General features: G+C 44.4%; 1 protein-coding gene across 1 annotated transcript in view; it reads left to right on the forward strand.

Moving 5' to 3' along the window:
- LOC132761792 (maestro heat-like repeat-containing protein family member 2B) overlaps positions 1–13,860 on the forward strand; it is an 88,862-nt gene extending 75,002 nt beyond the window's left edge. Inside the window, 6 exon segments of the mRNA XM_067463106.1 lie at positions 1,264–1,437; positions 3,058–3,213; positions 7,321–7,452; positions 8,457–8,559; positions 10,514–10,579; positions 13,648–13,860. Coding sequence (XP_067319207.1) covers positions 1,264–1,437; positions 3,058–3,213; positions 7,321–7,452; positions 8,457–8,559; positions 10,514–10,579; positions 13,648–13,859 — 843 coding nt within the window. The 3' untranslated portion in view covers position 13,860.
- Positions 13,861–14,655: the final 795 nt, after the last annotated feature.

The following is a 14,655-nucleotide window of genomic DNA, read 5'->3' on the forward strand; positions in this document are numbered from 1 at the left end:
GGATTTGCCCAGTTCCTAGAATCTTCCTGGAGTCTTTGATGGGCTTCGGAAGCTGGATTTTGCCATTCCAAGGGTTCACCTGTGGGCAGCTCTTTGTTTCGGTTGTTGTAGGTTTTTTTGGGCTATATGGCCATGGTCTAGATCAGGGGTCAGGAACCTTCGGCCCTCCAGGTGTGGTGGACTTCAACTCCCACAATTCCTTGAGGCTCGGCATTCGCCCCAAAGGCTTACCTTGGCCTCAAGGAATTGTGGGAGTTGAAGTCCACCACACCTGGAGGGCCGAAGGTTCCCCATGCCTGGTCTAGATGTTGAGGTGGGAACATCTGACTTGTGTGACAAACAAAGTGTTGTACATCGTCCTGTGACAGCAACCACTGAGTTTCACAAGCAAAAGGTTGACAGATTAGTTCAGGACGATCATCGTATCACTCAGAAATTTCAAGCATAAAAGACATTGGGTTGTTGTAGGTTTTTTCGGGCTATATGGCCATGGTCTAGAGGCATTCTCTCCTGACGTTTCGCCTGCATCTATGGCAACCATCCTCAGAGGTAGTGAGGTCTGTTTGAACTAGGAAAAAGGGGTTTATATATCTGTGGAAAGACCAGGGTGGGACAAAGGACTCTTGTCTGCTGGAGCTAGGTTTAAATGTTTCAACTGATCACTACCAGTATTAAAAAAAACTCTAAAATTGCAACAGCACAACAACAGAAACAAACAGAGACATCTAATCACCTCTCAACAAATGTTTGCTCCAGGCACTGTCAGGCCATTATTTATTTATTTATTTATTTATTTATTTATTTATTTACTACGCTTATATACCGCAATTCTCAGCCTTCTGGCGACTCATTGCGGTGTACAACATAGAAAAAAGGTGCAGAATACAACATACAATAAAACAATCCACAGTACATAATTACCAACATCATCATTATATGCTAATCAAGGTGATCAGTTGAAACATTCACACCTAGCTCCAGCAGACAAGAGTCCTTTGTCTCACCCTGGTCATTCCACAGATATATAAACCCTTTGTCCTACTTCCAACAGTCCTCACTACCTCTGAGGATGCTTGCCATAGATGCAGGCGAAACGTCAGGAGAGAATGCCTCTAGACCATGGCCATATAGCCCGAAAAAACCTACAACAACCCAGTGATTCCGGCCAAGAAAGCCTTCAACAATAGCACTTTGTTTGCTTCACCTTAAAGAGGCCGTTGTCCGCCCCCAGCGTCTCAGGTGCCTTCCAATGTTTCCCCTCAGGTTAAAAAACAGAAGAAGACCATTGTGGCGATCCTCCTTGGTGCTTTGTATGATGCCAAGGTGGTCCTGGAGAGTCTGGAGATGCTTGCCCTAGTCCTTCCTCGGCTGAAATGGAAGGAAGTGAGCTTCCTCTTCAAAGACATCACGCTGAAGACCACCACCTACCTGTCTGATGTAAGATATGAACAGAACTCCTATTCACTGAGCTCTATTTAGCAGTCTTTTCTTACAGAGTAGACCTCTTGTTCCATTTCTCTACTCAAGATTTACCCATACCGTCCATCTTCTCCCTTTTTGTTGCTGTTTTCTGTTTAGTTGTATGGTACCTATTCATGTATATGCTGAGTTCATGCATACATTGAGGGCAGGTCTTGAAACCAAAACTATGGATTTTGATATAACCTGTGGATAAGTTGAGGGTCAATCTGAAAAGAAGGGAAACCACTATCCTTGGCTACTGGATAGTCCCTGCTCTCGCTCCCGCCAACATCGCAAATAGAATCATAGAATCATAGAATCAAAGAGTTGGAAGAGACCTCATGGGCCATCCAGTCCAACCCCATTCTGCCAAGAAGCAGGAATATTGCATTCAAATCACCCCTGACAGATGGCCATCCAGCCTCTGTTTAAAAGCTTCCAAAGAAGGAGCCTCCATCACACTCTCGGGCAGAGAGTTCCACTGCTGAACGGCTCTCACAGTAAGGAAGTTCTTCCCCATTCTGTATCTTTGCAAATGCGTCTGGCAGGGACGAGAGACAGGCCTTCTTGGCTGTGGCCCCCAGCCTGTGGGATGCTCTTCCAAATGAGATAAGTGACTTCATCCCTCCTGGCTTTCAGGAAGAAATTGAAATCGTGGTTTTGGGACCAGGCTTTTGGACAGCAGACATAATTAGCACTTTGGTTGGAAATTGACTAGAATCATAGAATCATAGAGTTGGAAGATCCCTCCTGGGCCATCCAGTCCAACCCCATTCTGCCAAGAAGCAGGAATATTGCATTCAAATCACCCCTGACAGATGGCCATCCAGCCTCTGTTTAAAAGCTTCCAAAGAAGGAGCCTCCACCACACTCCGGGGCAGAGAGTTCCACTGCTGAACGTCTCTCACAGTCAGGAAGTTCTTCCTCATGTTCAGATGGAATCTCCTCTCTTGTAGTTTGAAGCCATTGTTCTGCGTCCTAGTCTCCAAGGAAGCAGAAAACAAGCTTGCTCCCTCCTTCCTGTGGCTTCCTCTCACATATTTATACATGGCTATCATATCTCCTCTCATCCTTCTCTTCTTCAGGCTAAACATGCCCAGCTCCTTAAGCCGCTCCTCATAGGGCTTGTTCTCCAGACCCTTGATCATTTTAGTCTCCCTCCTCTGGACACATTCCAGTTTGTCAATATCTCTCTTGAATTGTGGTGCCCAGAATTGGACACAATATTCCAGGTGTGGTCTAACCAAAGCGGAATAGAGGGGTAGCATTACTTCCCTTTGTTGTTGTTGTTGTTGTTGTTAATAATAAATAATGATTAAATATTGCAATTTCCCATCCTAGCATTCAAAAAGGCTTTTGCCACCCACTCAGAGAAGTAGATGGTTCCTTTGGGGTGGAAATTAAGGTATAGTATTAATTCTTATCCAAAATGAACCATCTCCTTTTCTAAATATAGTGGCAAAGCCCAGTGAACATGGGCAGTTTACTGTACATAGAAGAAGTCTAAGCACTGAGTCATTTTATGGCCTCGCTTTCTGTTATTCTGATGCATGTCTTGCCCATTAGGGAGGAATTTGTTTGTTTCCTTGTGTGTAGGACAACACTGATCTCCGCAAGGCCGCATTGCACCTTTTTGGAGTCCTGGCAGAATGGACAAAGCTCAGGTACAAAAGATTTTTTACTGAGCAGGTCCGGAAGAATTTGGTACCGCTCCTCATCCACCAGCGCGACCCCAACCCCAAGGTCTCCGAGGTAAGTTGTGTTGGAAGTTGAGAAAGTGTCCAACCATGCTGCCAGGCACAAAAGTGGTTTCCATCTTCCACTAAAGCAGGAGTGGGCAAACTTGGTCCCTCCAGGTGTTTTGGACTCCAAGTCCCACAATTTCTAACAGCCTCGGGCCCCTTCCTTTTCCCCCTCAGCCGCTTAAGCAAACCAAAATCCACAGCAATACTTCAAACATGAAAACAGGAACTTTTGCAAGGTAAACTCTTCAAGGAAACAAATACATGAATCAGAGCAGGAATCTAAGAGTACTTGGAACATGAACTGAAGAACAGAGACATCATGAACTTGAGAGCAGAATCATAGAATCATAGAATCCTAGAGTTGGAAGAGACCTCATGGGCCATCCAGTCCAACCCCCTGCCAAGAAGTAGGAATATTGCATTCAAAGCACCCCTCAGATATAATTGACACCCTTGTTGCTTCTGGAAGATATGCATATTCTGGAGTAACTATGCTCGTATACAGCAAAATGCAAAAAGAGTGACAACCAAAAGGCAGTTTGTCCTTGCTCCATACGTGGCCAGGAGGAATGTACTTCACTGAAACCATTTCATGCCATGAGAGAGGAGAGCCATCTCCTATGGCAATGTTGTCTCCTCTGAGAGGCTTGAAGCCAAATTACTTAATTTAAGCTCGTCGAGGCACTCATGAAATCATGCTGAACACACCTGGACTTCAAGGTCTTCCCACGGATTCTGTGAGAATATCGAGTTTGTCTGTTTTTTTACTCCCTCAGTTCTCAGGCCTAATCTAGTTTCCCGGGAAAACTCCCCATCTACCCAAGGACTTTCCCATGTTGCTTGGGGCCAAGCACAGGAATCCAAAACATCAGCCTCATTGGCCTCTCTGATCACACAGAGACTTCTCATTTTGAAACCCATCATCCCCTCATCTTCTGACAGATCCCCTGATGTTTGCTGTGCTACAACAAATAGATGATAAATAGATAGTAGGCTTGTTGGATTAAAAAAGGGTCAAAACTCATTTCGGATGTAGGGGCCGCTGGTGGTTCGATTCTAAAGTCAATTCCAATTTTCACAGAAAAAAAGTTCAAAACTTTTTGAAACTTCCGAGACTTTTGAATCTTTTCATTAATGGTTTGAAAGTGTTATTTCCTGTTCCATTGGGAGGTCTTTACTTTGAAAGTAGTTGTTTTACTCCAGGAGCGGGGAAAAGCAAGTGGAGGAAATTCCTTCCTTCTCCAGTTTAAAACTGACTTCTCTGTCTTGAGGCAGAAGTGGGGAAAGTAAAGGGAGAAAATTCAGCCTTCCCTGGTTTAAAACTGGCTTTGGAAGGGCAAAGGACTTCTGGTTTCCTAAAAAAGTTCAAAATCGGTTCAAGAAGGTAATTTTTCTTAATTTATTCTGAATTACAAAGATTCCGACTGGACCTAACCATGCCTAATAGATAGGTCAAGATAGCTAGCAGCTAGCTAGACAGGCTACAGATTATAGATGGTGATTCTGTCAATGCCCTGGTCGCTCACTGGAATAGGGAGTTGACTAGGGCAATAGACACGATTGCTCCGGAGCGCCTCCTCTTAAGTCACCGAGCAAAACCGGCCTCTTGGTTCAACGAGGAGCTGGTGGAGCTAAAGTGAACAAAAAGGTGGCTAGAGAGCGTGTGGAGGAAAGAGCCCAGCGAGCCAAACCGAACACATCTACGCTTTTATCTAAGGGCGTATGGCGCGGCAATAGAGGCCGCGCAAAATGCTTTCTGCTCGGCCAATATTGCATCCGCAAGGAACCGTCGGCAGAGCTGTTCCGAGTAGTCAGAGGGTTGTTGAATCCCACCTTGAGTGGGTCCCCTGACGACTCGGCAGTGCGCTGTGAAGCATTTGCTCAGTACTTTGCGGACAAAGTCGCTTTGATCCGCGCGGGCTTTGACACCACATTAACTGCAGTCTCTGAGGATGTAACTCAAGCATCTGCTTGTCCAGTTTTCTTGGATTCGTTTCAATCTGTTCAACTTGACGAGGTCATCAGGGTTCTGGGGGAGGCGAGGCCCACCACATGCATCCTAGACCCCTGCCCTTCCTGGCTGGTAAAAGAAGCCAGAGGGGGTTTGGCAGAGTGGGTAAAGGTGGTGGTTAATGCCTCCCTTCGGGAAGGCAAGATTCCAGCCAGCTTAAAACAAGCTGTCATCAAACCGCTGTTGAAAAAACCATCACTAGACCCCACTCAATTCATTACCTTTCGGCCAGTTTCCAATCTCCCCTACTTGGGCAAAGTCCTGGAATGTGTGGTGACCTCGCAGCTCCAGGATTTCATGATGGTCACGGACTATCTAGATCCGTCACAGTCTGGCTTTAGGCCGGGACATGGTACTGAGACAGCCTTGGTCGCCTTAGTGGATGATCTTCGCCGGGAACTGGACAGGGGAGTGTGTCCCTGCTGGTTCTGCTGGACCTCTCTTCGGCCTTCGATACCGTCGACCACGGTATCCTTCTGGGACGCCTCGCGGGGATGGGCCTTGGGGGTACTGCATTGCAGTGGCTCCAGTCGTTCCTCGAGGGTCGATCTCAGAAGGTGTCTTTAGGGGGCACCTGCTCGACTCCGCGGCCATTGTACCGTGGAGTCTCGCAGGGTTCAGTTTTGTCCCCTATGCTGTTTAACATATACATGAAGCCGTTGGGAGAGATCATCCGGAGTTTTGGGGTGCGATGTCATCTGTACGCGGATGATGTCCAACTCTATCACTCTTTTCCACCTACCACTAAGGAGGCTGTCCAGGTCCTGAACCGGTGCTTGGCCGCTGTCTCGGACTGGATGAGGGACAACAGATTGAAACTAAATCCAGACAAGACAGAGGTACTCCAGTCGTAAGACCGAACAGGGTACGGGGTTACAGCCTGTGCTGGACGGGGTCACACTCCCCCTAAAAGCACAGGTACGCAGTCTGAGAGTTCTCCTGGATTCATCGCTGAGCCTGGAACCCCAGGTCTCAGCGGTGGTCAGGGGAGCTTTCGCACAATTAAAACTTGTGCGCCAGCTGCGTCCGTACCTTGGGAAGGCTGACTTGGCCACGGTATTACACGCTTTGGTTACATCCCGCTTAGATTACTGCAACGCTCTCTACGTGGGGTTGCCTCTGAAGACTGCCCGGAAGCTGCAGCAAGTACAACGCGTGGCAGCCAGATTACTAATGGGTGCTGGGTACAGGGAACACACCACTCCGCTGTTACTCGAACTCCACTGGCTGCCGATTAGCTTCCGAGCACAATTCAAAGTGCTGGTGTTACCTATAAAGCCCTAAACGACTCCGGCCCTGTTTACCTCTCCGAACGTATTCTCCCCTACGAACCATCAAGACCACTAAGATCGTCTGGAGGGGCCCTGCTCTCGGTCCCTCCACCTTCACAGGCACGGCTGGTGGGAACGAGGGACAGGGCCTTCTCGATGGTGGCCCCTCGACCTTGGAACTCCCTGCCATTAGAGATCAGAACTGCCCCCTCCCTCATGACGTTCAGGAAACTAACAAAGACCTGGTTGTGGAACACGGCATTTGAAAACTGATTTAATTCTTTGCCCACATGAAAGGAGGATGATGAATGGGATTGTGATGGTGTCGGACGAGTTGGCTCTTTTAACTGTGATGATAATGTTTTAATGTGTATAGTGCTGATATTTTAATCGTGTTATGAAGTGGCATTGTGTTGTTATTGTATATTCTTTGCATGTTAACACATGTTGTGAACTGGTCCGAATCCCTCTTTGAAGGTGAGAGGGTCAGTATATAAAACCTCGAAATAAATAAATAAATAGATAAATAGATAAATAGATACAGATATATAGCTATTCAGCTAGCTAGGTAGGTAGCAGATGAAAGATAGATAGATAGAATTAACAACAGGTATCAGGCATACAATTCTTACGTTGCTAATTGTAACTACAAAGTCTGTTATCTATGCAAATATCTCTGTATGTCTGTCTGTCTATTATGTCTGTTTGTGTGTGAGAGAGAGATTCCAAATACTGTAAAAGAAGATAAATCAGTTACTATTTTGTATGCCTTCTTCTCATTTCCTTTTTGCAAGAGGTTCTTCTGAAACAGTTGTGTTCCTTTTTTTTCCAGGCCTGCAGAGCTAGTTTTCTGAAGTGTGTGCAGTTTTTGGCCAAAAAGAAGCTCCGGCGCTATATTGAAGAACTCTACCGCGTCACCAACTTGAACCTCCCAAATCTCCAGGGCCATATCTGTGTGCAAGTGGTGAGACCAAAAGAATGAGACAGAGAGGGTGCATCTACACTGCAGAACAAATACAGTCAGCCCTGCTTTAACTGCTATGGCTCAATGCTATGGAATCCTGGGAGATGTAGTTTGGTGAGGCACCAGCCTTCTTTGGCAGAGAAGCTTCTTCTCAAACTGCAACTCCTAGGATGGAGACTTTGCAATTAAAGTTTGAATTAGAATAAAATGATCCCAAATATATAGGAGTCCAGTGGAGTCTCCTTCGCTGAAGGTTTTGAAGCAGTGACTGAAGGAGAAGAAATAACAACTCTTATTATTGGGGTGTTGTGTGGTTTCTGGGGTAGATGGTTATGTTTAGCAGCATTGTCTCCTGACATTTCGCCTGCATCCATGGCTGACATCTTCAGAAGATTGAATCAGTAGTTTTTTGCAATCTTCATTTGTCTTGGAACAATTTCTCCCTGTAGAGATTTTCAATGTATTGGCATCTGTGCCAGCCACAAATGCAGGTGAAACATCAGGAGAAAATGCTGCTAGAACACATTGGTTGTACAGCCTGGAAACCATATGCAATAGAGTCTCACTTATCCAACCTTTGCTCATCCAACGTTCTGTATTATCCAATGCAGTCTGCCTCAAATCCACAGCTGTTTCAATACATTGTGATGTTTTGGTGCTAAATTTGTAAATACAGTTAATTACTACATAATATCACCATGTATTGAACTGCTTTTTCTGTTGATTTGTTGTAAACACATGATGTTTTGATGCTTAATTTGTAAAATTATAATAAAATTTGATGTTTAATAGGCTTTTCCTTAATATCTCCTGATTATCCAACATTTTTGCTTATCCAACGTCCTGTCGGCCCGTTTATGTTGGATAAGCGAGACTCTACTGTAACACCCAGTGATTCCGGCCATAAAAGCATACAAAAAGACATTAAATTCTATTATTGTGCCATGTTTTTTGATGTCCATGTTGTCTCCCTAGCAGATCTCAGCTGAGTGCTATCTTTGCAGATCAATGCCCACCCAGAGCTGAGAGGGGAGATGCTGAGAAAGACGGCTGGGTATTTCCAAAGCAGTTGGGAAGAGCTGCAAACAAGAGCCCTGGAGCTGACAGGTAGGAAAGGAGGAAAGGCACGCTGAAAGCATCCCAGAAGGTTGTTTATGGAAACCTCCCAGACCCAGACACAGATGGGAGTGGAAGAAGGGCATCGAATAAAATAAGTACCATGAAAACGATAGCAGTGATGTATTGTCAAAGGCTTTCATGGCCGGAATCACTGGGTTGTTGTAGGTTTTTCCGGGCTATATGGCCATGGTCTAGAGGCATTCTCTCCTGACGTTTCGCCTGCATCTATGGCAGTGAGGTCTCACTACCTCTGAGGATGCTTGCCATAGATGCAGGTGAAACGTCAGGAGAGAATGCCTCTCTAGAACATGGCCATATAGCCCGAAAAAACCTACAACAACCCAATAGCAATGATCAAAGAACATTGCTAAATTTCCATTGGTGCTCAGCTACAGTTTTTGGAAAAGCACAACCTTTTAGAGACCATAACCTTTTGGGAAACCAGACATCTCCAAAGCCTTTTGGAAACGTGACCCTTTTGGAGATTAATTGGCATCCACAGCTTGGAATAATCATAACCCTTCCGTACTGTATGATCTTTCTGAGAAGAGTTAAATATTCAGACCTCACAACCTCTGAGGATGCCTGTCATAAATGCAGGGGAAATGTCAGGAGAGAATGCTTCTGGAGCATGGCCATACAGCCCGGAAAACACACAGCAACCCAGTGATTCCAGCCATGAAAGCCTTTGACAACATAGTTAAATACTCGTTTGAGTGAATCTTCTCCTTGGTGTTCAATATCTAGTATTCATACAAGGCAAATTAGGCTTCTCAGTTGTTAGACTGATATACCTGGTTATCTCTCTGAACTGTTAGAAACAAAGATATGCCAATGCCCAAAATATATAGCAGATCTTCAGAAGTGTTATTTCAGAGGCCCAAAAACATCTACTCTCCCCAAAAAGATATTGCTTTTAAATCACGATCTCAAGAAACCAAAAAAATAGGCAATCTTTGTGAAAAGTAACATAGTTGATTTACTTACATCAACTAGAGAGAGGTTTAGCACAGCTGGTAAATCACCAGCAACTATAAGGTCTATCAACCGAAAGGTTGCAAGTTTGAAGCCCTGGGTTGGTGTGAGTGGCCGACTGTGAGCCCTGCACACTGTTTACCTAAGCAGTTTGAAAACAGCTTTAGCTGTAATTAGAGAAATTAGGTACTGCTAAGAGCAGGGGGAGGTGTTTTACAACATCATAAAGAAAGAAGATCAGAAAATGCCAGGTGACCAGAAGGAAGGAGGAAGTTCTGACAGCTCTTCATCATAGAGAATGGAGTGACAGCACCCCCTGTGGCTGGACTCGAGCCCAACCTTCCATGGCATCAAAACAACACACCTCCTTTCTGTTATGTCTGTTTGTGTACTGTCTGTACAAACCAGCATTGAATGTTTGCCGTGTATGTATACTTTACCTGCCCTGGGTCCCCTTCAGGGTGAGAAGGACAGAATATAAATAAAGTATTATTGTTTGTTGTTGTTGTTCATTCGTTCAGTCATTTCTGACTCTTCATGACCTCATGGAACAGCCTACGCCAGAGCTCCCTGTCGGACGTCACCACCCCCAGCTCCTTCAAGGTCAATCCAGTCACTTCAAGGATGCCATCCACCCACCTTGCCCTTGGTTGGCCCCTCTTCCTTTTCCCCCAGACTTTCCCCCCAGACTGTGAGAACTGTTCAGCAGTGGAACTCTCTGCCCCAGAGTGTGGTGGAGGCTCCATCTCTGGAAGCTTTGAAACAGAGGCCGGATGGCCATATGTTGGGGGTGGGGGGTGGGGGGCTCTGAATGCAATATTCCTGCTTCTTGGCAGAATGGGGTTGGACTGAATGGCCCACGGGGTCTCTTCCAACTCTAGGATTCTATGATTCTGAGTCTTCTTGAAACAGTTCCCTAAGGAACTGATGACCTAACCTTTTCTTTACTCAACTTCTCTTTCCTAAGGAGTCATGCTGGAAAGCATACAAGTCACAGATCTAGACCAAGCAACGTGGGAGTTTCTGCTGAAAGGCAAGTAATTGTTAAAGATGGCTCTGCATAGAACTGGAACATGTTGTTATCTATAAACAAAATTCTGGGCAATTCGGAGACTAGTAGGTTGAAGCAGGAAACATTTCTATAAGTGCTCTTAGAGACATGAAAGCACCTTTAGCTTATTGCAACTGCTAGGAGATTATTTATTTATTTAGAGTTTTTATAACCTGGTCTTCTTGACCTCCGAGGAGGGACTCAGGCCGGCTAACAACATAAGATTCAATACAATAGGAGAAACATTATAAATCATCAATATAAAATACATTAAAATACAACTCATACAATTCATACAAGTTACAGCAAAAATCAGTTCGTCAAAAAGAATCACAAAATCATCGCCATCCGCCAGAAAGGTCAGCAGTAATTGACTCAGTCATCATTCTGCAAATGCAGTATCCCAAAACCATGTTTTTACCAGCTTTCTAAACATCAGGAGGGAAGAGGTAGACCTAATCTCCATCGGGAGGGAGTTCCAAAGCCGAGGGGCCACCACCAAAAAGGCCCTGTCCCTCGTCCCCACCAAATGCACTTGCGATGGTGGTGGGACCGAGAGCAGGGCCCCTCCAGAAGATCTTAACAACTTAACTCCTCCCGATCCATGTATTGCCACTTTGAGGCCCCATTCTATACTGCCAGAGTATCAAGCAGATAATCCACATTATCTGCTTTGAACTGGATTATATGAGTCTACACTGCCATATAATCCAGTTCAAAGCTGATAATCTGGATTTTATAGGGCAGTGTATAAGGCGCCTGAGGCAGTTAATTACTTCCACTTTTTCAAAGTTCACTAGGACTGTCCTTACAGAAATATAGAATGTTAATAAAGCTATAAAGATGCATTGTCGAAGGCTTTCATGGCCAGAATCACTGGGTTGTTGTAGGTTTTTTCGGGCTATATGGCCATGGTCTAGAGGCATTTTCTCCTGACGTTTCACCTGCATCTATGGCAAGCATCCTCAGAGGTAGAGCAGAAAGTTAAACAGAGAATAAACCACCTCACTACCTCTGAGGATGCTTGCCATAGATGCAGGCGAAACGTCAGGAGAAAATGGCTCTAGAACATGGCCCTATAGCCCGAAAAAACCTACAAGAACCTATAAAGATGCATTTAGCAATTACAAGCCTTTTCCTTTTTTATGTGTTTTGCAACGGGCGTTTACTCTTGAATGGCAAATGTTGCTTAGGGCTGCATGAGCATGAACTGGAACTTTTGCAAAAATAAACCAAAGAACTGCAGACAGTAAGGAAACACATACAAACTCCACTGGCTTGATCACAAAGCTTAAGCATACTGAAGATTTACTCTGGAGGACCTATCTGTGTGTGTGTGTCTATATATCTGTATATTCCAGATCATATAAAAATGGGATTACTTGCTTACAGTGCCTGAAAAGCTGATTTGAAGCCAGTGCACCAGTTTTTAATCTGAACACTAAGGCCAGTGTTTCTCAACCTGGGAGTCAGGACCCCTGGGGGGGGGGTCGTGAGGGGATGTTGAGGGGTCACCGAAGACCATTAGAAAACACAATACTTTCTTTTGGTCTTGGGGATTCTGTGTGGGATGTATGGCCAAATTCTATCGTTCGTGGAGTTCAGAATGCTTTTTGATTGTTGGTGAACTATAAATCCCAGCAACTACAACTCCCAAGTGTCAAGGTCTATTTTCCCCGAACTCCACCAGTGTTACATTTGGATGTATTGAGGATTCATTCCAAGTTTAGTCTAGATCCATCATTGTTTGAGTCCAATGAATGCAGGTGAACTACAACTCCATCCAAACCTGGAGCCTTTCCAATCTTTAATTTTTTGATAGTTTCTTCTATTTCATGTCTCTCAATGGGCTTTTCTAATAATTCTTTATCCTCTTCTCCTAATTTACCCTCCCAATTTCCTCTACATATTTCCTAATTTCTTCTGTGGAATAGGTCTTTGTATCATATAATTCTTTATAAAATTCTTCAAAAACCTCTATTTTTTCTTTCATTGATCTACATCGGTCTCCTTTTTTATTTCTTATTGTGTTTATCATATTTTCAATTTTTTTTGCATTGATCTAGCTAACATTTTTGAATTTCTATTACTGTATTCAAAAATGCTCTTTGATTGTTGGTGAACTTTAAATCCCAGCAATTACAACTCCCAAGTGTCAAGGTCTATTTTCCCCAAACTCCACCAGTGTTTGGATGCATTGAGGATTCATGCCAAGTTTGGTCTAGATCCATCATTGTTTGAGTCCAATGGGTGCAGGAGAACTACAACTCCAAAACTTAAGGTCAATGCCCACCAAACCCTTCCAGTATTTTCTATTGGTCATGGGAGTTCTGTGTGGCCAAGTTTGGTTTGATTCCATTGTTGGTGGAGTTCAGAATGCTCTTTGATTGTAGGTGAACTATAAATCCCAGCAACTACAACTTCCAAATGACAAAATCAATACCCCGCCCAACCCCACCAGTATTCAAATTTGGGCGTATTGGGTATTTGTCCCAAGTTTTGTCCAGTGAATGAAAATCCATCCTGAATATCAGATACTTACATTTGCAAAATTACAGTTTTGAAGTAGCAATGAAAATAATGTTATGGTTGGGGGTCACTACAACATGAGGAACTGGATTAAGGGGTCGCGGCATTAGGAAGGTTGAGAAACACTGACTAAGGAGCACCGAGGAGCTATCCAAGGTGCTAAAATCTTTGTGGATGGGGAGGGGGGAATTAAGGTCAACTGCTGTGAATATATCCTTTGTAAACTCAGACTACAATTTAGTTCATCACCTTGCTGACTGTGAAGCTGCCATCTTCTGCTGATCTACTGACTGTGACTGTGAGAGCCGTTCAGCAGTGGAACTCTCTGCCCCGGAGTGTGGTGGAGGCTCTTTCTTTGGAAGCTTTTAAACAGAGGCTGGATGGCCATCTGCCAGGGGTGATTTGAATGCAATATTCCTGCTTCTTGGCAGAATGGGGTTGGACTGGATGGCCCAGGAGGTCTCTTCCAACTCTTTGATTCTATGATTCTATGACTCATTCCCACGTACTTTTCGTCCCAGCTCTTGAGTCATTTCAGAAGAGCTCCAACCAAGACCTTCAGGAGGTGGCTGCAGATTTGGTGACCTATATCAACAAGAAATGGGGGGAACTCCCCGAAAGAAAAGAAAGTCGTTCCAGGGACAGTGACAACAGCCAAGAGCTTGCCCCTTATTGGGTAACACAACTTGACTCCACTTTGGAAGGTTCATTGGCCCAAGCTCTGCATAAGTAACCTCTTGTAAGTATCATTGCCACGCTTGAAATCCTCTTTTGACCTAGTTGAACATAGCATTCTGAAAGTGTAGTTAGGCTTTGTTTAAGGATAACTAGTATTGTGCCATGGGTTAGGACTCCGGAGACCAAGGTTCACATCCCAACTGAGCCATGGAAAGTGTTTGTGAACATCTCTAGATCCTCCACTATGGTTTTATGGCATCCTTCTGACCTTATTATTGTCAAAATCTAGGGTTTGTTATTATCCATGGCTTTAAGTATCCACAGGGGTCTTGGAACATATCTCTACATAGAATGATTGTAAAGTGAGTAGTAGATATTTCTTGAATCCTATCTGGGGGGTGAGTAAATTGATAGACAGCTGTCAAATGTCCTAGCTTGTTTCTTTGGAGTCTGAAGTCATCCAAGTGATATCTTTGGCCTCTGCTCAGCCTTTCCTTTTGGTCTTTCTTCTCCTTTGATCCTAGGCCACTTGGAGCCTTGCCTTTGCCATGACAAGAGGAGGAAGCAACCTTGATACCAGCAGAAGAAATGGCAGAAACAGTCTTGCCATCTGTACACTTAGGGACAACTCAGCTCAATACAGTTCCATTGTTGTATATCCCATTGCCATTTGTGTGCTTTTTAAAAAAAAGCATTATATTTTTAGGTTCTCAGTTGTAAAGGAGGTGTGTCAAAATAATTGCATACCAAGTGACTGCAGTCTCAGCTGATAGTTTGAGTCAAAAATTATCCTCACTCTGGGTGTAGAAAAAAAAAGATTGGGAAAGGAGTATGGCAGGGCTTGTATACTC

The sequence above is a fragment of the Anolis sagrei genome, chromosome 1, assembly GCF_037176765.1.
Source record: "Anolis sagrei isolate rAnoSag1 chromosome 1, rAnoSag1.mat, whole genome shotgun sequence".
Taxonomy (NCBI): Eukaryota; Metazoa; Chordata; class Lepidosauria; order Squamata; family Dactyloidae; genus Anolis; species Anolis sagrei.